Source organism: Entelurus aequoreus, linkage group LG12 (assembly GCF_033978785.1).
Source record: "Entelurus aequoreus isolate RoL-2023_Sb linkage group LG12, RoL_Eaeq_v1.1, whole genome shotgun sequence".
Lineage (NCBI taxonomy): Eukaryota > Metazoa > Chordata > Actinopteri > Syngnathiformes > Syngnathidae > Entelurus > Entelurus aequoreus.
Genome location: NC_084742.1, coordinates 98,496 through 120,057, shown reverse-complemented (window position 1 = coordinate 120,057; position 21,562 = coordinate 98,496). Strand labels below are relative to the sequence as shown.

At 40.9% G+C, this 21,562-nt stretch overlaps 1 protein-coding gene across 1 annotated transcript; it reads left to right on the top strand.

Moving 5' to 3' along the window:
* The first annotated feature begins 7,976 nt into the window (after nucleotides 1-7,976).
* On the top strand, nucleotides 7,977-17,648 carry LOC133662634 (neuroepithelial cell-transforming gene 1 protein-like). The gene is made up of 9 exons (XM_062066749.1): nucleotides 7,977-8,227; nucleotides 12,608-12,715; nucleotides 12,795-12,959; nucleotides 13,296-13,358; nucleotides 13,444-13,617; nucleotides 13,691-13,948; nucleotides 14,029-14,199; nucleotides 15,654-15,840; nucleotides 15,899-17,648. Exons 1-9 carry the CDS (start codon nucleotides 8,135-8,137, stop codon nucleotides 16,300-16,302), a joined length of 1,623 nt encoding a protein of 540 aa, XP_061922733.1. The 5' UTR covers nucleotides 7,977-8,134; the 3' UTR covers nucleotides 16,303-17,648.
* The last annotated feature ends 3,914 nt before the right edge of the window (nucleotides 17,649-21,562 follow it).

Below are 21,562 nucleotides of genomic sequence, written 5' to 3'. Positions count from 1 at the left end.
TTATCCAGCTTATGTTAGCATGTTTAGACTCTGGTAGGTCAAACCTGTCGGTACTACCGAGTACTGCTTCATGTCATTTATCCAGCTTATGTTAGCATGTTTAGACTCTGGTAGGTCAAACCTGTCGGTACTACCGAGTACTGCTTCATGTCATTTATCCAGCTTATGTTAGCATGTTTAGACTCTGGTAGGTCAAGCCTGCTGGTACTACTGAGTACTGCTTCATGTCATTTATCCAGCTTATGTCAGTAAATGCCAGCTATGCTAAACATGTTGGACACGAAGCGTTATAATTGCTGAGGATTCAGGAAGCGGATCTTCACACACTTCCTGTTTGTCCCAGCAGAGGCCTGTGGATGATGGACTGAGCAGAAGAGCCTTCAGGGGATCTCAGGACCTTTCAGTTTTTGGTCAGAAGTCTTCTTAGCTGCCGAGTGACTCTGCTGACAATCCACACCAGGTGTTAATTAACTATTTCCTGTCAGCTGAAACACCTCCAGTGCTGGCAATTGTTCCTTCACAATAAAAGCTGCTGACAATCCACACCAGGTGTTAATGAACTATTTCCTGTCAGCTGAAACACCTCCAGTGCTGGCAATTGTTCCTTCACAATAAAAGCTGCTGACAATCCACACCAGGTGTTAATGAACTATTTCCTGTCAGCTGAAACACCTCCAGTGCTGGCAATTGTTCCTTCACAATAAAAGCTGCTGACAATCCACATCAGGTGTTAATGAACTATTTCCTGTCAGCTGAAACACCTCTAGTGCTGGCAATTGTTCCTTCACAATAAAAGCTGCTGACAATCCACACCAGGTGTTAATGAACTATTTCCTGTCAGTTGAAACACCTCCAGTGCTGGCAATTGTTCCTTCACAATAAAAGCTGCTGACAATCCACACCAGGTGTTAATGAACTATTTGAATTGTCCCGCTGAGAGGAAGAACATTTGTGCAAGGAGGTTTGCTGTCCTAATAAAAACAAGAATCTCTGCTTGGCGACTTTATTTATGCTCTTTGGGATGGAAATAGGCGTTCAAAACATTCAGTGAGAATCGGGGCAACAATTGTTAATCAAGCTCATTTAGTATTAAAAATGATGATAATACAAGATGGTGTGATGCTCCACTAAAACAATGAAATAGTTCTATTCCTATTATTCTATGACATTTATTGTATTTCATTTCAGATCTTTTTGACATTTTCTCACTGCAGCAAACTTTGCTGCTGGATGTTCCAAAATGAGGATTGCCATTTCCATGATGTAATATTTTGGTGCCAAGCTGACACTTTAATCTTCATTTGTATGCCTTTTAAAGTCATTTTACCATCAAAGTCTTCAACCACAGTAAGTCTGCATTGTTGGCGGCAGAATGTTGGGCAGCTGACGTTTGATAGAGCAGAAGTCTGGCAGAATGTGGCGTAATTAGGAAGGTTTGACTTAGCACTCCTTTGTGACGTAAGATGCCATCAAAGGCAGGACTGATGACGAATCATGAGAGCGGCAGTGAGGAGAGCAACAATGGAATGGAGGGAAAGTCAAATACAAAGAAGACTAAAGTCCTGATCGCTAAAATGAAGTTTGAACTGTTTTTACTACTACATCTTTATTACACACGCAAACAATGTGATCAAGAACATTTGACATCAATCAAACTAGGGATGTAGATATCTGCTCAGGACACTCCTCACTCTTTTGTCTTCACCTTCATTGTCCATTCCTTTTTGCTGACTTGATATACTCTGGACCTAGACGTTGAGTCCGTGACATACATGGCGGACAAGAACTGAGGAGTGCAGGGGAGACGTTCCTCCAGGGTCTATGTACTTTGTACTTTGTACTTCACCACTAACACCCTTCACTTTACCCGGCAGTGGGTCTTTACAGCTGACGGTGAATGACGAGGCCGGCCGTTTGTTGCAACTTTGTGACTTTATTGGTGTCTTACACACTCCCTCACCTCTCTCGCCCACTCACTCACTGACGTCACTCACCTCACATGCTGTCATATCTTAAAGGGCCCCACACACACACACACACACACACACACACACACACACACACACACACACACACACACACACACACACACACACACACACACACACACACACACACACACACACACACACACACACACACATATGCTACTCTCATAACAGCTAACAAGACATCATGGCGAAGCCAGAAGTCGAGTTTCTTAACATTCTCACTACTTTTGTTTTGTCGAGCACCAAGAAAAGAACATTTGAGTTAAATGTAAGTTGTGTCTTGGATCAAAGATCTTATCTACTTCAAGTTCAACAATGATAGTCACACACACACACTAGGTGTGGCAAAATTATTCTCTGCATTTGACCCATCACCCTTGATCACCCCCTGGGAGGTGAGGGGAGCAGTGAGCAGCAGCAGTGACCGCGCCCGGGAATACTGCCCAAAACAGCAATTAAAATCTGCTGAAACAGCTACAAAAGCAACATGCTTCGACGAAGGTAGTAAAGAGAGACACAGACTCCGATGCCACTTCAGCTCCACTTAAGGATTTTAACGGAGGCACTGCTAGCCAGGACAACACTGATAGCGTATGTGCTAGAAGACATGCAGGCTATTTCTACAGTGGAGTCACCCGCTTTCAGGCAGCTAATTAGCATGATGCCGGCGTCAAACAGCAAATGGCACGGAAAACATGTTCCAAGTACCTGGACGGTGAGTACATAAACATGGAAAGCGAGCTAAAGAAGACACTCCAAACTCTGCCTCTGCTCATCATTCAGTACTAAAGGTACACACACTCTGTCAATACTCTTTCATTCTAGACTTCTAGAGTGTTGGATTATCACAACACTCTAAATGTATAGACTACAAAGTTCACAAAAATAAAGAGGGATGCTAGTGGGCCAGGCCAATCTTTCCTTTTCTCTAAACTAAAACTGGGGAAATGTGTAGAATGTTCTGGGCTTCAGTACAGTGTTGATCTCATGAAGACATGATTTTATTTCACAATTCCTTGAGAGAGAAAAATGCCTGGTTAGGCTTTGTGTATGTAGTGTGCGCCTTCCTTGCTTTGTGTGTGTAGAGTGTGCCTTCCTTGCTTTGTGTATGTAGAGTGTGCCTTCCTTGCTTTGTGTATGTAGAGTGTGCCTTCCTTAGATGAAGCCAGCTTTACAGCTATGTTGTTATTATGCTGTTTGTTACTTATGTATGTTATGTTGCAGCTAGTTCAAATAGTTGTGTCAGTTTGTTCTGGCCTGAAACAAATCGGCCCTTTGAAACATATCTTTGTCTTTGTGTGTTGTATGTAGAGCACATTGTTTGTGTGTTGTATGTAGAGCACATTGTTTGTGTGTTGTATGTAGACCACATTGTTTGTGTGTTGTATGTAGAGCACATTGTTTGTGTGTTGTATGTAGAGCACATTGTTTGTGTGTTGTATGTAGACCACATTGTTTGTGTGTTGTATGTAGACCACATTGTTTGTGTGTTGTATGTAGGGCACATTGTTTGTGTGTTGTATGTAGAGCACATTGTTTGTGTGTTGTATGTAGACCACATTGTTTGTGTGTTGTATGTAGACCACATTGTTTGTGTGTTGTATGTAGAGCACATTGTTTGTGTGTTGTATGTAGACCACATTGTTTGTGTGTTGTATGTAGACCACATTGTTTGTGTGTTGTATGTAGAGCACATTGTTTGTGTGTTGTATGTAGACCACATTGTTTGTGTGTTGTATGTAGAGCACATTGTTTGTGTGTTGTATGTAGACCACATTGTTTGTGTGTTGTATGTAGACCACATTGTTTGTGTGTTGTATGTAGAGCACATTGTTTGTGTGTTGTATGTAGAGCACATTGTTTGTGTGTTGTATGTAGACCACATTGTTTGTGTGTTGTATGTAGAGCACATTGTTTGTGTGTTGTATGTAGACCACATTGTTTGTGTGTTGTATGTAGAGCACATTGTTTGTGTGTTGTATGTGTGAAGTGAATTGTGAAGTGAATTACATTTATATAGCGCTTTTTCTCAAGTGACTCAAAGCGCTTTACATAGTGAAACCCAATATCTAAGTTACATTCAAACCAGTGTGGGTGGCACTGGGAGCAGGTGGGTAAAGTGTCTTGCCCAAGGACACAACGGAAGTGACTAGGATGGCGGAAGCGGGGATCGAACCTGCAACCCTCAAGTTGCTGGCACGGCCGCTCTACCAACCGAGCTATACCGCCCCATGTAGAGCACATTGTTTGTGTGTTGTATGTAGACCACATTGTTTGTGTGTTGTATGTAGAGCACATTGTTTGTGTGTTGTATGTAGACCACATTGTTTGTGTGTTGTATGTAGAGCACATTGTTTGTGTGTTGTATGTAGACCACATTGTTTGTGTGTTGTATGTAGACCACATTGTTTGTGTGTTGTATGTAGACCACATTGTTTGTGTGTTGTATGTAGAGCACATTGCTTAGCAGAGTTGAGTGATGCAAATGCATGTGAAGTTGATCAACACATTGTATTATTATTATTCTCCAGTGCAATAACAGTACTGACATGAAGGCTAAAAGGGCATTAATGGGAGCTTTAAAAAAAAAAGAAAAAAAAAAAAGAAGTAACTAAATAGTTACTTTTCACAGTAACGCATTACTTTTTGGTGTAACAAAGAACATTACAAATAGCATTTTTAGAATTTTACAAATAGTATTTTTTAGAACGTTACAAATAGTATTTTTTAGAACGTTACAACTAATACTTTTAGAACGTAACAAATAGTATTTTTAGAACATTACAAATAGTACTCTTGGAACGTAACAAATAGTATTTTTAGAACGTTCCAAATAGTATTTTTAGAATGTAACAAATAGTATTTTTAGAACGTCACAAATAGTACTTTTAGAACGTTACAAATAGTACTTTTAGAACGTAACAAATGGTATTTTTAGAACGTTCCAAATAGTATTTTTAGAACGTTACAAATAGTACTTTTAGAAGGTAACAAATAGTACTTTTAGAAGGTAACAAATAGTATCCTCCTGGCAGCACTTTGTCTTAACGCTTGTCATGAATCCCAAAATGATGAATTCAGCTTTTATGACGGCAGATTCAACACCTCTACATCTTTCATTATTATTACTATTATTTGTATTACTATTATCTTTATTATTATTATTCCATTATTATTATTATTATGATTTACACTACCGTTTGGGGTCACCCAAACAATTTAGTGTAATAGCCTTCATTTCTAAGAAGAAGAATAGACTGTGGAGTTTCAGATGAAAGTTCTCTTTTTCTGGCCATTTTGAGCGTTTAATTGAGCCCACAAATGTGATGCTCCAGAAAGTCAATCTGCTCAAAGGAAGGTCAGTTTTGTAGCTTCTGTAACGAGCTAAAGTGTTTTCAGATGTGTGAACATGATTGCACAAGGGTTTTCTAATCATCAATTAGCCTTCTGAGCCAATGAGCAAACACATTGTACCATTAGAACACTGGAGTGATAGTTGCTGGAAATGGGCCTCTATACACCTATGTAGATATTGCACCAAAAAGCAGACATTTGCAGCTAGAATAGTCATTTAGCACATTACCAATGTATAGAGTGTATTTCTGTAAAGTTAAGACTAGTTTAAAGTTATCTTCATTGAAAAGTACAGTGCTTTTCCTTCAAAAATAACCACATTTACATGTGACCCCAAACTTTTGAATGGTAGTGTATGTCATTGTTACTATTATAATTACTATTATTTTATTATTATTACTATTTTTTATCACTATTATAATTATTATTTTATTGTTATTATTACCATTATTTTACTATTATCATTTTTATTTACATGACGCTCTGTCACCCATTTGCCGGAAAACACTTTCTGTGTGCACAAATTGCGCGTTTTGTGTGTGTGTCTGTGTGTGTGTGTGTGTGTGTGTGTGTGTGTGTGTGTGTGTGTGTGTGTGTGTGTGTGTGTGTGTGAGTGGGTGTGTGTGTGTGTGTGTGTGTGTGTGTGACGCAGGTGAAAGTGTAGCTCCAAAAAAGGCCTTTGCTAACAAGGTTGTTAGAGGAATCCACATAAAGGTGTTGGCCCCTCCCCTCCCCTCCCCTCCCCGCCAGGTAATCAGTATGCAGGTTTCAGGTGATCTTCAGGTGACCCCCGCTGGGCTGAGAGCAGCAGATGATTGATTCTCACACTTGATGAAGTCATCTTCTTGTTTCCTCTCAAGTCGACCTTTGACAGTGTGTGCCTTATAAGGGCGTGTGTGCCTTATAAGGGCATACAGTGTGTGCCTTATAAGGGCATACAGTGTCATAATAGATTATGAAACAAATATGTTCCCTCACTCCAACTCTGCTCAAATCATCTTTGTGATCGCCTTACGTTTATTTAGTTTCTATATATCATCATATTGATTTTATCATCATATTTAGTTTCTATATATCATCATATTGATTTTATCATCATATTTAGTTTCTATATATCATCATATTGATTTTATCATCATATTTAGTTTCTATATATCATCATATTGATTTTATCATCATATTTAGTTTCGATACATCATCATATTGATTTTATCATCATATTTATTTTCTATGTATCTTCATATTTATTTTATCATCATTTTCTATACATCATCATATTTATTTTATCATCATATTTATTTTCTATATATCTTCATATTTATTTTATTATCATATTTAGTTTCTATATATCATCATATTCATTTTCTATATATCATCATATTTATTTTATCATCATATTCATTTTCTATATATCATCATATTTATTTTATCATCATATTTATTTTCTATATATCATCATATTTATTTTATCATCATATTTAGTTTCTATATATCATCACATTTATTTTATCATCATATTTATTTTCTATATATCATCATATTTATTTTATCATCATATTTATTTTCTATATATCATCATATTTATTTTATCATCATATTTATTTTCTATATATCATCATATTTATTTTCTATATATCATCATATTTATTTTATCATCATATTTAGTTTCTATATATCATCATATTTATTTTATCATCATATTTATTTTCTATATATCATCATATTTATTTTATCATCATATTTATTTTATCCTCATATTTATTTTCTATATATCATCATATTTATTTTATCATCATATTTATTTTATCCTCATATTTATTTTCTATATATCATCATATTTATTTTATCATCATATTTATTTTCTATATATCATCATATTCATTTTATCATCATATTTATTTTCTATATATCATCATATTTATTTTATCATCATATTTATTTTCTATATATCATCATATTTATTTTCTATATATCATCATATTTATTTTATCATCATATTTATTTTATCCTCATATTTATTTTCTATATATCATCATATTTATTTTATCATCATATTTATTTTATCCTCATATTTATTTTCTATATATCATCATATTTATATATATACATATATATGTTTATATGTATGTATGTATATATACGTAAACATATATATATATATATATATATATATATATATATATATATATATATATATATATATATATATATATATATATATATACATATACTGTATATATATATATATGTATATATATATATATATATATATATATATATATATATATATATATATATATATATGTATATATATATATATATATATATATATATATATATATATATATATATATATATATATATATATATATATATATATATATATATATATATATATATATATATATATATATATAAGACATAGAAGAAGAAAGCACATGTTGAGTGTAGAAGAAGAAAAGAAGTCCTGCCTCCTCCCTGCAAAGTTGAGCCTGCCTCTTCTGGCTCCTCAGCCCCATAAAGTCCTCCCAGTCCCTATAAGTCCTCCCAGTCCATATAAAGTCCTCCCAGTCCATATAAAGTCCTCCCAGCCCCCATAAAGTCCTCCCAGTCCCTATAAAGTCCTCCCAGTGTGGTCCCAAGCAGACGGAAGTGAAGCCAATGAGAGTGGAGCTCCTCTCAAAGATTTGTCCCTACAGGGATGCTTCCATCTTGATTATTATTCTACTTCCTGTTTCTCTGTGGATTACCTGAAACCCGACTAAGGATTTGCAAAGATACTGAGAGCTATGGTGGCATACGAAGACCTGGGCAGCTTGGTGCCTATCAAGCGGACTCTGCAAGTCCTCCACCAACAGAACCAGGTCCACAAAGAGTCGGAGGTGAGTTACCACAAAGAAGAAAAGCTGGTTGGACTGCAAATGTGAGGCTGTGTCTAACACACCTTTTATTTCACTCACATTTTATTACACTCACCTTTTATTTCACTCACCTTTTATTTCACTCACCTTTTATTTCACTCACCTTTTATATCACTCACCTTTTATTTTGCTCACCTTTTATTTTGCTCACCTTTTATACCACTCACCTTTTATTTCACTCACCTCTTATATCACTCACCTTTTATTACACTCACCTTTTATTTCACTCACCTTTTATTTCACTCAGCTTTTATTTCACTCACCTCTTATATCACTCACCTTTTATTTCACTCATCTGTTTATTTAACTCACCTTTTATACCACTCACCTTTTATTTCACTCACCTCTTATATCACTCACCTTTTATTACACTCACCTTTTATTTCACTCACCTCTTATATCACTCACCTTTTATTACACTCACCTTTTATTTCACTCACCTCTTATATCACTCACCTTTTATTACACTCACCTTTTATTTCAGTCACCTCTTATACCACTCACCTTTTATTTCACTCACCTTTTATACCACTCACCTTTTATTTCACTCACCTCTTATGGGTGAGGGCCGACATCCGGGCAACTGAGCTACATACGGGTTCTTCGAGCCATAGCAACCAGACTGGCGTTGAAAACAAACCGTTGCCATTACTCTTTAACCTGTCGACCTACGCTGGTTAAACCCGTCATTCTGCCTCCAAAATGCAGAAAAACGGTGTTGTTTTTGGTTGTGCTAACCACAACTGGAAACAGGGAAAACAAAGGTTGTATTTTGTTCTGCCAAAGCGTGATAAAAGCCCACAGAGACGAGACAAATGGCTCGCAGCTTTACACCGGGAAAACCAGGAGGGTTCTCACTGGAGTCCCCCAAAGTCCCGGGTCGTGTGTTCGAATCACTTCGTTTCTGGTAAATATAAGGAACAAAAATCCGCCTTCTTAACCACAACTTGGCTATACGTCCGTGCTAATGTTGTACTTGTTGAATTTGTACCTTATAACGTTCGACAGCTGAAGTTGTTGTACAAAAATAACATGCGGTATATACTATATAGTCTATAGTATATAGTCTATAGCCTAGCTAGCTATTTTGGAAAAGCGGACAACGAGAGGATACCAAAGGCAGCGTTAAGATGGACACCACCGGGAAAACGTAAGCCAGGGCGGCCAAAGAACACCTGGCGAAGAACAGTTGAAGGGGAGCTGAAAGAGATGAAGCTTACATGGGGCGAGGCACAGAGACGAGCACAGCAGCGAGATGAATGGCGTCGAGTCGTCGAAGCCTTATTTCCCATCCGGGAAGAAGAGGATTAAGTTAAGTAAGTAATATACTATATAGTCTATAGCCTAGCTAGCTATTTTCAAAGACCGGTTTCGTTTAAATTTGCACTTAACAGTTGGGTTTTTAAAAACCAATAAAGCCTATAATTTTCATGTTGCCATTCAATACATGTAGCCCTCAAATCTCTCAATATTTTATACACTAACACTTGATCTTGTTGTTGATAACTTCCGCGTCTCTTTCTTAGTAGCGCGCAGGCTAAGCTAACTAGCAAGCTAAGCTAAGCCTGAGAAGCTTTAAAGTTCACTGAGACGAGTCTGACGCAAATAATACATTTTCGTTTTTTCACACGATATGCGAATAAGTAAAAATGCGTAAATGAAGGATTTAACGCTGACTTCCAAGCCACAACGCTCGTTAAATGCTTTTTCTGTCAATGCTGTGTTCGCTGTGAGCTGCTTTGTTTTCAACCAATTCCCGGTTGCTAGGGGATTGGTAGGCGGAAGTGACGTAGGTCCGCCCTCACCCATATCACTCACCTTTTATTTCACTCATCTGTTTATTTCACTCACCTTTTATTTCACTCACCTGTCTATTTCACTCACCTTTTATACCACTCACCTTTTATTTCACTCACCTCTTATATCACTCACCTTTTATTTCACTCATCTGTTTATTTCACTCACCTTTTATTTCACTCACCTTTTATACCACTCACCTTTTATTTCACTCACCTCTTATATCACTCACCTTTTATTACACTCACCTTTTATATCACTCACCTTTTATTTCACTCACCTTTTATACCACTCACCTTTTATATCACTCACCTTTTATTTCACTCATCTGTTTATTTCACTCACCTGTCTATTTCACTCACCTTTTATATCACTCACCTTTTATATCACTCACCTTTTATATCACTCACCTTTTATTTCACTCATCTGTTTATTTCACTCACCTTTTATTTCACTCACCTGTCTATTTCACTCACCTTTTATACCACTCACCTTTTATTTCACTCACCTTTTATTTCACTCATCTGTTTATTTCACTCATCTGTTTATTTCACTCACCTGTTTCTGTTTCCTCACCCGCCTCAGGACATTCAACCTTCTACTAATTACTTCACACACACACACACACACAGACACAGACACACACACACACACACACACACACACACACACACACACACACACACACACACACACACACACACACACACACACACACACACACACACACGCAAGCAAACACACACACGCGCATACACACACACGCAAGCAAACACACACACGCACACACACACACACTTTTGTGTATTGGCCGTCTTGTCCTAAAGATTGGTGCCAGCGGGTCAGGAAGTACCTCAGAGAGTCAAAGTCCAGAGAGTTTGAGAATAGTGTTGACATGGTCCACGTAGACCTCTTGGGTCTCACATCTTAGGTGGAAAAGGAAGCAGTTTTTGTCCCAATAATCAGAACCCGGCGGCCCAGGACTCGATGAGTTGGTGGACAGGTATTAAGCAGACTGGGTCAGTACTGTTCCAGGAACTTGTGCTTGGACTGACAGTAAAGGTGCTGAGCTGTGGAGAAGTCTGACACTTCCCAGACTTGAGGAAACAAGAACTTTGGAGGTCTGCTCTCAGCCACGCTCTGCTGGAAAAGCACATCTGGAGTTGTTAGCTCAGAGCTTGTAACACTAGCCTGGGGCACAGGACACGTGAGCACTGGCTTTTGTGTTCCCACAGACTATAGTGCGGCAGCCCCAAGGAGATGAAGGTTTTTGGGAGCTTGCAGGTCAAATTACCAGGGTTGTTTGACAAAGACCAGGACCATTGACCTTTTTGTCATGTTGGACCTGCCTGCCCCTCCCCCAGAGGGCAGGAGTTGTTCCAATATTGACTTTGGAACCCCCACGTTTAGCTAACCTGTGGTTTCATTCCTGCGGTCTGGGAGAGGGCCTGTGACGTTGTGTCTGTGACCCATGAAGCCGGTGGATGACTTCCACAGCTGTGTCCACGTGGCCTGGAGAACCATAAAAAGTTCTCTTGGTGTGTCGGGACATGCAGAGTTTTTCAGCGCCACGTTTTGCAAGAACATCTGCGGGCTGAAAGTTGTTTTTGGCATGCAGCCGAGCAACTTCTGACTCTTGTCTCGCCGGCTAAGTAGGGTCGGGGGTTGGGCGGTGGGGGATTTACCTGGCCCAGGTGTTGTTGAGCTCTCACGTGAGCCGTGTTCAACAACTTGTGTCAACTTGCAGCAGCACTGGAAACACATGGAAACACTCAAACGGGGGACGGCGGCTCCTTTTCCGTGACCGGTGGTTGGTTTTGCGTGAGCAGGCCGACACGCTGGCCAGTGTGTCTGGAAAAGGACGTTAAAGAGCAGCAGCAAGCCACAGGGAAGCGTTGATTTCCCCCCAGTGATAGACTCAAAGAAGGCTTGTTGTCACAGAGCGGGCACGGGGGGGTGGATGGATGTGGAACAGCTGAGAGGGTGTCTCCTGCATTCCTGGCATTCCTCCAGACCCCCCTTGCCTTGCAGATCAGCAGTCGAGGGAGGGTCTTATACTTTGGTGGGCTGCCTCTCTCGTGATGGAGCCAACAGCTGCAGAAGCCTTGAGCCTCCATATTCCCACTAAGCAATATTTCTGTCTGCCCTGCACCCGTTCCAGTCTGCCTGATCGTCTTCTCCTCCTGTTTCCTGGCTCCAAAGCCTGCAAAAAATGAGTCCATAAAGAGGATTTATGACTTTATTTGGGGGGTTTGAAGTCTCAAGTAAGTTTTGTGGACACTCTTTGGGGAACTTGTCGATTGTTTAGCTTGTTGCAGAGTGTTATCGCAGCTGAAGCTAATCGATGTTGTATTGCAAATGTTGATGCAAAATCAGAACAGAAGGCGTTCGAGAAGGTGGACTTAGGCAAGTCGATGTATGAGAATGTGCTGAAAGTGGACCAGTCACAGCCCTCACCACCAAAAACCAGCATCATCAGTCTCTAACTGGCCCCTAGCCCAGTTCCTGCTTAGGACTTAGCTGACTTTGTTCCTCTCTTCCCAGGAACCCAGAACCAAGCGTGTCCGTCCTCTCGGCAGGGTGTCGTCGTTAGCCAACCTCATCTCTCCGGCAAAAAATGGGGCCGTCCGGCGCTTCGGCCAAACAATCCAGGTAAGCCTGGTGACATCACTTCCATCGCAGCAACACTAACGTTGAGTAAGTCTGACCTGTTGGGCTTTCCCGCTCGCAGGCCTCCTTCCGGAGCGATGGCAAGTCGCCGGGCGTTCCCCAGAAGCCTTGCAGCAAGGCGACGGCCCCCACGCCGCCTAAAAGGAGAAACAGCACGCTGTGGTCGGAGACGCTAGACGTGCACCAGAAGGGGACCTTAACCACCAAAGAGATCAAGCGGCAGGAGGTGAGGAGTTCACTGCGGGTGAAAAATCCAGACAGCAGACTTTAAAAGCTCCCAGACAAGTTTCACGTATCCCTGCAGTATTTGCAGTGTCAATAAAAGCCTGATTGGGGCCCATTTTCCAGGCTGCGTAAGTTCACATAGAACCGAGGACAAACCCCTACTTATGTCCCACATCTTTGCCAGCTGTCAGCGGCTAGAAACTTTCAAACGCAAAGTAAGCGAGGCAAAGACGGCGGCCAGAGAGATTTTGGGCATTAGTCTGGAGTCTTAGTCAGCAGCTAATGGGTTCTTAAAACAATAATCCAAAAATTAATGTGTTCTACTTCTCATTTTCAGGCCATATTTGAGCTGTCTCGCGGAGAACAGGACCTCATTGAGGACCTCCAACTGGCACGCAAGGTTTGTACTCAAACATGTATCTTTTATCTTCAGACCTTTTCTAAGCTCGCTTGGATTGGTTGAACAATTTCCTGTCTGCCTGCAGGCGTACCACGACCCCATGCTGAAGCTCTCCATCATGTCTGAAGAGGAGCTCTCTCACATTTTTGGCGACCTGGACGCCTACATCCCCCTGCATGAGGATTTGCTGGCACAGCTCTCCAAAGCCACGGGCACAAATGGAACCGTGGGACAGATCGGTCAGATTGTAGTCGATTGGGTAAGCGACATTTCAGTGAAGCGTCAAGTGTTGAAGACAGCGGTGCTAAGAGAAGAGCTTTGTTGTGATGCAGCTACCAAGGCTGGATGCGTACAAGGAGTACTGCAGCAAACAGCTGGCAGCTAAGGCCCTCCTGGACCAGAAGAAACAGGACTGGCGCGTGCAGGACTTCCTGCAGCGCTGCCTGGAGTCGCCCTTCAGCAGGAAGTTGGATCTGTGGAGCTTCCTGGACATCCCGCGCTCCCGCCTGGTCAAGTACCCGCTGCTGCTCAAAGAGATCCTCCGACACACTCCGCCAGAGCATCCGGACACCGCCAGCTTAGAACGAGCTGTAAGGAAGACCCCTCAGGACCTTTTGAACTCTGCCAGATTGCAAGACGTGCTAACGACCCCCTTCATCCTTGGCTTCAGATCTCCATCATCCAAACTGTGCTGTCAGACATCAACATGAAGAAGGGCGAGTCGGAGTGCTTGTACTACATGGACAAGCTGGAGTACCTGGACGAGCGGCAGAAAGACCCTCGCCTCCAGCGGTGCAGAAGCCTGCTGTGTCACGGGGAGCTTCGCAACAAGAGTGGGACGGTAAGCCACAATTAGACTGGTACCAAGTACACGGTGCTCCTTCTTTGCAAGCAGGCGGGGACAATAACAACGCTCCGTATCATAGATGTGATCCACTCAGCTTCTGGACATAGCCAGAGTGGAAATTCTACAGATTCGTGCAACCACGCTAGAAAATGTTCACCGTCTTGCTAACTCGCTAACAAATACCGAAAACATACCAACGTGGGCTTGGAAGTGCTTAGTTGAGTCGTCCAATCACTGAGGAGTGTGCAAAGTGCAGTGATTAGCATACAGTAGCGACTAGTCACCATTATTCCTTACAAATGGATGAAATGTGGACCAATGGGGTGCCAGAAACCTTCAATGTGCGCTCATGACACAGCGACATGTTTATGTTTTCAATGCACTAAAAGTGCATTTATTAGAAAAAAGAATGACGGTTATGGCAAGCAAAGAAATATTTGTTGATTTGAACTATGATCCATCGAGGCTTGTGTTCTGTCCCATTACTCCATGATTCCAGTCGGTACATTCCTGGAATAATAAAACAAATGGTCGCTGCATCCCAAGTTGCCAAATGACTTTAGGTTTAACCTGGCAATAGAAAATAAAAGGGGGGGGGCAGCGATATAAAAAACTACAAAAAGGCACAAGCAGAAAAAGAGAAACAAAACCTAAACAAAACTTGACAAAGAAATTGCAAAATGGTCCCCGCATTTCTTCTACCCTGTGCTGTAAAAGTCCACCAAAGTGCTTGAAACACCACAAGTAAGTGAATAAAAGACCTTTTTTTAAGTAAATAAATATGACAGTTGAAGCAGGAAGTAGTTGTTTAAAAAAAAAAGTAAATAAGAGTGACTGCTGAAACAGGAAGTAGTTGATTTAAAAAGTATAAAAATGTGACAGTTGAAACAGGAAGTAGTTGTTTTAAAAAGTAAATAAAAGTGAAGTTGAAACAGGAAGTAGTTGTTTTAAAAAGTAAATAAATGTGAAGTTGAAACAGGAAGTAGTTGTTTTAAAAAGTAAAGAAATGTGAAGTTGAAACAGGAAGTAGTTGATTTGAAAAGTAAAGAAATGTGAAGTTGAAACAGGAAGTAGTTGTTTTAAAAAGTAAATAAATGTGAAGTTGAAACAGGAAGTAGTTGTTTTAAAAAGTAAATAAATGTGAAGTTGAAACAGGAAGTAGTTGTTTTAAAAAGTAAAGAAATGTGAAGTTGAAACAGGAAGTAGTTGTTTTAAAAAGTAAATAAATGTGAAGTTGAAACAGGAAGTAGTTTTAAAAAGTAAAGAAATGTGAAGTTGAAACAGGAAGTAGTTGTTTTAAAAAGTAAATAAATGTGAAGTTGAAAGAGGAAGAAGTAGTTTTAAAAAGTAAAGAAATGTGAAGTTGAAAGAGGAAGTAGTTGTTTTAAAAAGTAAATAAATGTGAAGTTGAAAGAGGAAGTAGTTGATTTCCAAAGCAATGTTTGCAGAAGCTGCACGTGTTCCTGTTCACCGAGCTGCTGGTTCTGACTCGCTCAGTCACCCGAAACGAGAGGCAGTGTTTCCAGGTGTACCGCCAGCCCATACCCGTGCAGGACCTGCTGGTGGACGACCTGCAGGACGGTGACGTCAGGATGGGCGGCTCCTTCAGAGGCGCCTTCAGCAACCCGGACAAAGGTGAGGCTTGAGCGAGCCTCCTCCATTAGAGCAGCGCTCACCTTTTCTTTACTTGCAGCCAAAAACATTTTCCGTGTGCGCTCCCAAGACCCGAGCCAGGTCCAGGTCCAGGCCCAGGTCCAGGCCCAGGCCCAGGCCCAGGCGCACACGCTGCAGGTCAACGACGTCTTCCACAAGCAGCGCTGGCTCAACTGTCTCCGCGCCGCCATCTCCGTCTACCGGCCCCACGCCGAGACATCATCGCCCGTGACGGACGCCCACCTGTCCTCCGCCTCGGCCGTGGAGGTCATGGAGGTCATGGAGGAGACGGACGAGAACCGTCCTCAGAGGTTGACTCGGTCGGCGCCTTGCGGCCCCTCGTCTCCGAGTCCTGCACCTTCCTCCTCGTCATCGCCAACGCCTCACAAAAGCAAAAAGAAGTCTCTTTATTCTTTAGGGAAGAGAAAAGAGACGATGGTGTGACGCCAACACAAACTCTGACACTCCTATTTATTCTTTACTGTTACACTCCTCTGTGGCAGCCAACATGACACACTGTATGCCGACAACACATTTATGTCCACAACACCTGTACGCCGACAACACATTTATGTCCACAACACCTGTACGCCGACAACACATTTATGTCCACAACACCTGTACGCCGACAACACATTTATGTCCACAACACCTGTATGCCGACAACACATTTATGTCCATCACACCTGTACGCTGACAAGACACTTATGTCCACAACACCTTTACGTCGACAACACATTTATGTCCACAACACCTTTACGTCGACAACACATTTATGTCCACCACACCTGTACGCTGACAACACATTTATGTCCACAACACCTGTACGCCGACAACACATTTATGTCCACAACACCTGTACGCCGACAACACATTTATGTCCACAACACCTTTACGTCGACAACACATTTATGTCCACAACACCTTTACGTCGACAACACATTTATGTCCACAACACCTTTACGTCGACAACACCTGTACGCCGACAACACATTTACGCCGACAACACATTTACGCCGACAACACCTTTATGTCCACAACTTGTACATGTCCACAGCCCGTTTATGTCGACTACACATTTATGTTGACAACTTGTAGATGTCCACAGCCCATTTATGTCGACTACACGTTGATGTCGACAACACAAAAATGCAGATAACACGTTTTTTGGCGACAACGTACAGTATGTACAGTATTTATTCCGATAACCCATTTATGTTGACAACCCGTGAATGTTGACAACACGTACAATATATGGCAACAACATGTTTATGGTGACAACCTGTTTCTGTTGACGACCTGTATATGCTGACAACCCGTATATGTCGACAACCCGTTTAGGTCAACAACCCGTTTAGGTAAACAACCAGTTTATGGCGACAACTTGTTAATGTTGACAACCTGTATATGTCGACAACGCGCATATACACCAATCAACTTCTGCTCACTATACTCAAAACTTCCTGCTTCACTCGACATCACCACACATGGTCAACCGCTTCTGCTGACATGAAAGTGACAGGTCATGTCCGTCTGAAATAGTTCCGTTTATGTTGACAGGCCGTGTCTTCCTCTAGTACCTTGTCAACATACACGATAAGTTTATGTTGACATACACAGATGACCGCTCATGTCGATCAGTCGGTCCGTTTATGTTGACATGTGTATTGTTGTAACAGCGACTAGTCTCATTCCAAAGCTCTAAAATGTACTCATGGTGATTTCCTGTTCAGCTTCAAAATAAAAGCATGGCAGTTTTAAGGTACAAACCCCGTTTCCATATGAGTTGGGAAATGGTGTTAGATGTAAATATAAACAGAATACAATGATTTGCAAATCCTTTTCAAGCCATATTCAGTTGAATATGCTACAAAGACAACATATTTCATGTTCAAACTCATAAACTTTAGAATTTCATGGCTGCAACACGTGCCAAAGTAGTTGGGAAAGGGCATGTTCACCACTGTGTTACATGGCCTTTCCTTTTAACAACACTCAGTAAAGGTTTGGGAAGTGAGGAGACACATTTTTGAAGTGGAATTCTTTCCCATTCTTGCTTGATGTACAGCTTAAGTTGTTCAACAGTCCGGGGGTCTCCCTTCTCACATTGCAGGTGCCACACATTTTCAATGTCTGGACTACAGGCAGGCCAGTCTAGTACCCGCACTCTTTTACTATGAAGCCACGTTGATGTAACACGTGGCTTGGCATTGTCTTGCTGAAATAAGCAGGGAAAAAGACGGCGCTTGGATGGCAACATGTGTTGTTCCAAAAGCTGTATGTACCTTTCAGCATTAATGGTGCCTTCACAGATGTGTAAGTTACCCATGTCTTGGCCACTAATACACCCCCATACCATCACACACTAATACACCCCCATACCATCACACACTAATACACCCCCATACCATCACACATGCTGCCTTTTACACTTTGCATCGATAACAGTCTGGATGGTTCGCTTCCCATTTGGTCCGGATGACACAATGTCGAATATTTCCAGAAACAATTTGAAATGTGGACTCGTCAGACCACAGAACACTTTTCCACTTTGCATGAGTCCATCTTAGATGATCTCGGGCCCAGAGAAGCCGACAGCGTTTCTGGGTGTTGTTGATAAATGGCTTTGGCTTTGCATAGTAGAGCTTTAACTTGCACTTACAGATGTAGCGACCAACTGTAGTTACTGACAGTGGTTTTCTGAAGTGTTCCTGAGCCCATGTGGTGATATCCTTTACACACTGATGTGGCTTGTTGATGCAGTACAGCCTGAGGGATGGAAGGTCACGGGCTTAGCTGCTTACCTGCAGTGATTTCTCCACATTCTCTGAACCCTTTGATGATATTACGGAGCGTAGATGGTGAAATCCCTACATTCCTTGCAATAGCTGCTTGAGAAAGGTTGTTCTTAAACTGTTCAACAATTTGCTCAGGCATTTGTTGACAAAGTGGTGACCCTCGCCCCATCCTTGTTTGTGAATGACTGAGCATTTCATGGAATCTACTTTTATACCCAATCATGGCACCCACCTGTTCCCAATTAGCCTGTTCACCTGTGGGATGTTCCAAATAAGTGTTTGATGAGCATTCCTCAACTTTATCAGTATTTATTGCCACCTTTCACAACTTCTTTGTCACGTGTTGCTGCCATCAAATTATAAAGTTAATGATTATTTGCAAAAAAATAAAAAATGTTATCAGTTTGAACATGAAATATGTTGTCTTTGTAGCATATTCAACTGAATATGGCTTGAAAATGATTTGCAAATCATTGTATTCCGTTTATATTTACATCTAACACCATTTCCCAACTCATATGGAAACGGGGTTAGTAGATTGCATCATAGCAACTAACAAAATGCAACAACAATTGACTTGTTATTTAGTTTGTTAGCCACCGACAAAAAAGATTTGAGCAAGAAGTTGAATTGTAAGAAAATGAGTTCTGTTAGACTTTGTAAGAAAACTCAATCATGAGAATAAAACTCCAAAGACGGCCATTTTCTTCAGGACTAAATCACAGAGAGTGCAAGACATGCTAGTTCTGCTTGCGGTTATGTCGACAACAGCTTATGTTGACGTCAGTTAGCCGGGCCCATGTGTCGACCTAAACGGGTTCCACTGTAACACACATCCTGCATCATTGACTTATACATACAGTATGTGTACAGTATACGTACAGCAGGTGTACAGTATACATACAGTATGTGTACAGTATACATACAGTATGTGTACAGTATACGTACAGCAGGTGTACAGTATACATACAGTATGTGTACAGTATACATACAGTATGTGTACAGTATACATACTGTATGTACAGTATACTGTACATACAGTATGTGTACAGTATACGTACAGCAGGTGTACAGTATACATACAGTATGTGTACAGTACACATACTGTATGTACAGTATACTGTACATACAGTATGTGTACAGTATGCAAAGAGTATATACAGGAGAAGTTGGGAACCCTGCCATAGAAAAAGGGATGCATAAAACTTGAAAGAACAATCTGGTGTTCGAAGTCTTTTAAACTTTGTTTACTATTAATATTTAAGCTTTTTTTTTTTACTGCAGAAGAAGTAGTTTTACACTTTTATACTTTACATGTGTGGTTTTTTAGCTTTAGTACAAGGAGCAATGTTTATCTTGCACATGTTTTAATGTAAGACACATTCTTCTTCTTTGACAAGGTGCCATACAAGAGTGCTCTTATTTTGATACCTTCTTTGACAAGGTGCCATACAAGAGTGCTCTTATTTTGATACCTTCTTTGACAAGGTGCCATACAAGAGTGCTCTTATTTTGATACATTCTTTGACAAGGTGCCATACAAGAGTGCTCTTATTTTGATACATTCTTTGACAAGGTGCCATACAAGAGTGCTCTTATTTTGATACATTCTTTGACAAAGTGCCATACAAGAGTGCTCTTATTTTGATACATTCTTTGACAAGGTGCCATACAAGAGTGCTCTTATTTTGATACATTCTTTGACAAGGTGCCATACAAGAGTGCTCTTATTTTGATACATTCCTCCAACAACCACACGCTCCTTCTTGGTTTGGTTTGTTTGAAATACAAACATAGTCCTTGCTTTGGAATCCCAAATACTTTTTATTACTGAGCCAACTTTTCTAAGGGGACCATGAACTTCCGGCTGTAGCAAGAGGAACTTCTGGTTGTAGCAAGAGGAACTTCTGGTTGTAGCAAGAGGAACTTCTGGTTGTAGCAAGAGGAACTTCTGGTTGTAGCAAGAGGAACTTCTGGTTGTAGCAAGAGGAACTTCTGGCTGTAGCAAGAGGAACTTCTGGTTGTAGCAAGAGGAACTTCTGGTTGTAGCAAGAGGAACTTCTGGTTGTAGCAAGAGGAACTTCTGGTTGTAGCAAGAGGAACTTCTGGTTGTAGCAAGAGGAACTTCTGGTTGTAGCAAGAGGAACTTCTGGTTGTAGCAAGAGGAACTTCTGGTTGTAGCAAGAGGAACTTCTGGTTGTAGCAAGAGGAACTTCTGGTTGTAGCAAGAGGAACTTCTGGTTGTAGCAAGAGGAACTTCTGGTTGTAGCAAGAGGAACTTCTGGTTGTAGCAAGAGGAACTTCCGGCTGTAGCAAGAGGAACTTCTGGTTGTAGCAAGAGGAACTTCCGGCTGTAGCAAGAGGAACTTCTGGTTGTAGCAAGAGGAACTTCTGGTTGTAGCAAGAGGAACTTCTGGTTGTAGCAAGAGGAACTTCCGGCTGTAGCAAGAGGAACTTCTGGTTGTAGCAAGAGGAACTTCCGGCTGTAGCAAGAGGAACTTCTGGTTGTAGCAAGAGGAACTTCTGGTTGTAGCAAGAGGAACTTCTGGTTGTAGCAAGAGGAACTTCTGGTTGTAGCAAGAGGAACTTCTGGTTGTAGCAAGAGGAACTTCTGGTTGTAGCAAGAGGAACTTCTGGTTGTAGCAAGAGGAACTTCTGGTTGTAGCAAGAGGAACTTCTGGTTGTAGCGTATCTTGCATAGGGTTGAAGTTGCAGACACTTTAGTGCTTGATGATGGATGAAAAGAAGATGGAGAAGAGAAAGTTGAGTAAAGGGTTTTAGAAAAGTCAAAGCAAAGGATTGTTGGAAGAGAAAAAAGTATGTGGCAAAGAATGTGACTGTACGTTTACGTCAATAGTGGAGTGGAAACAAGAATGTGACTGTACGTTTACGTGAAGAGTGGAAAC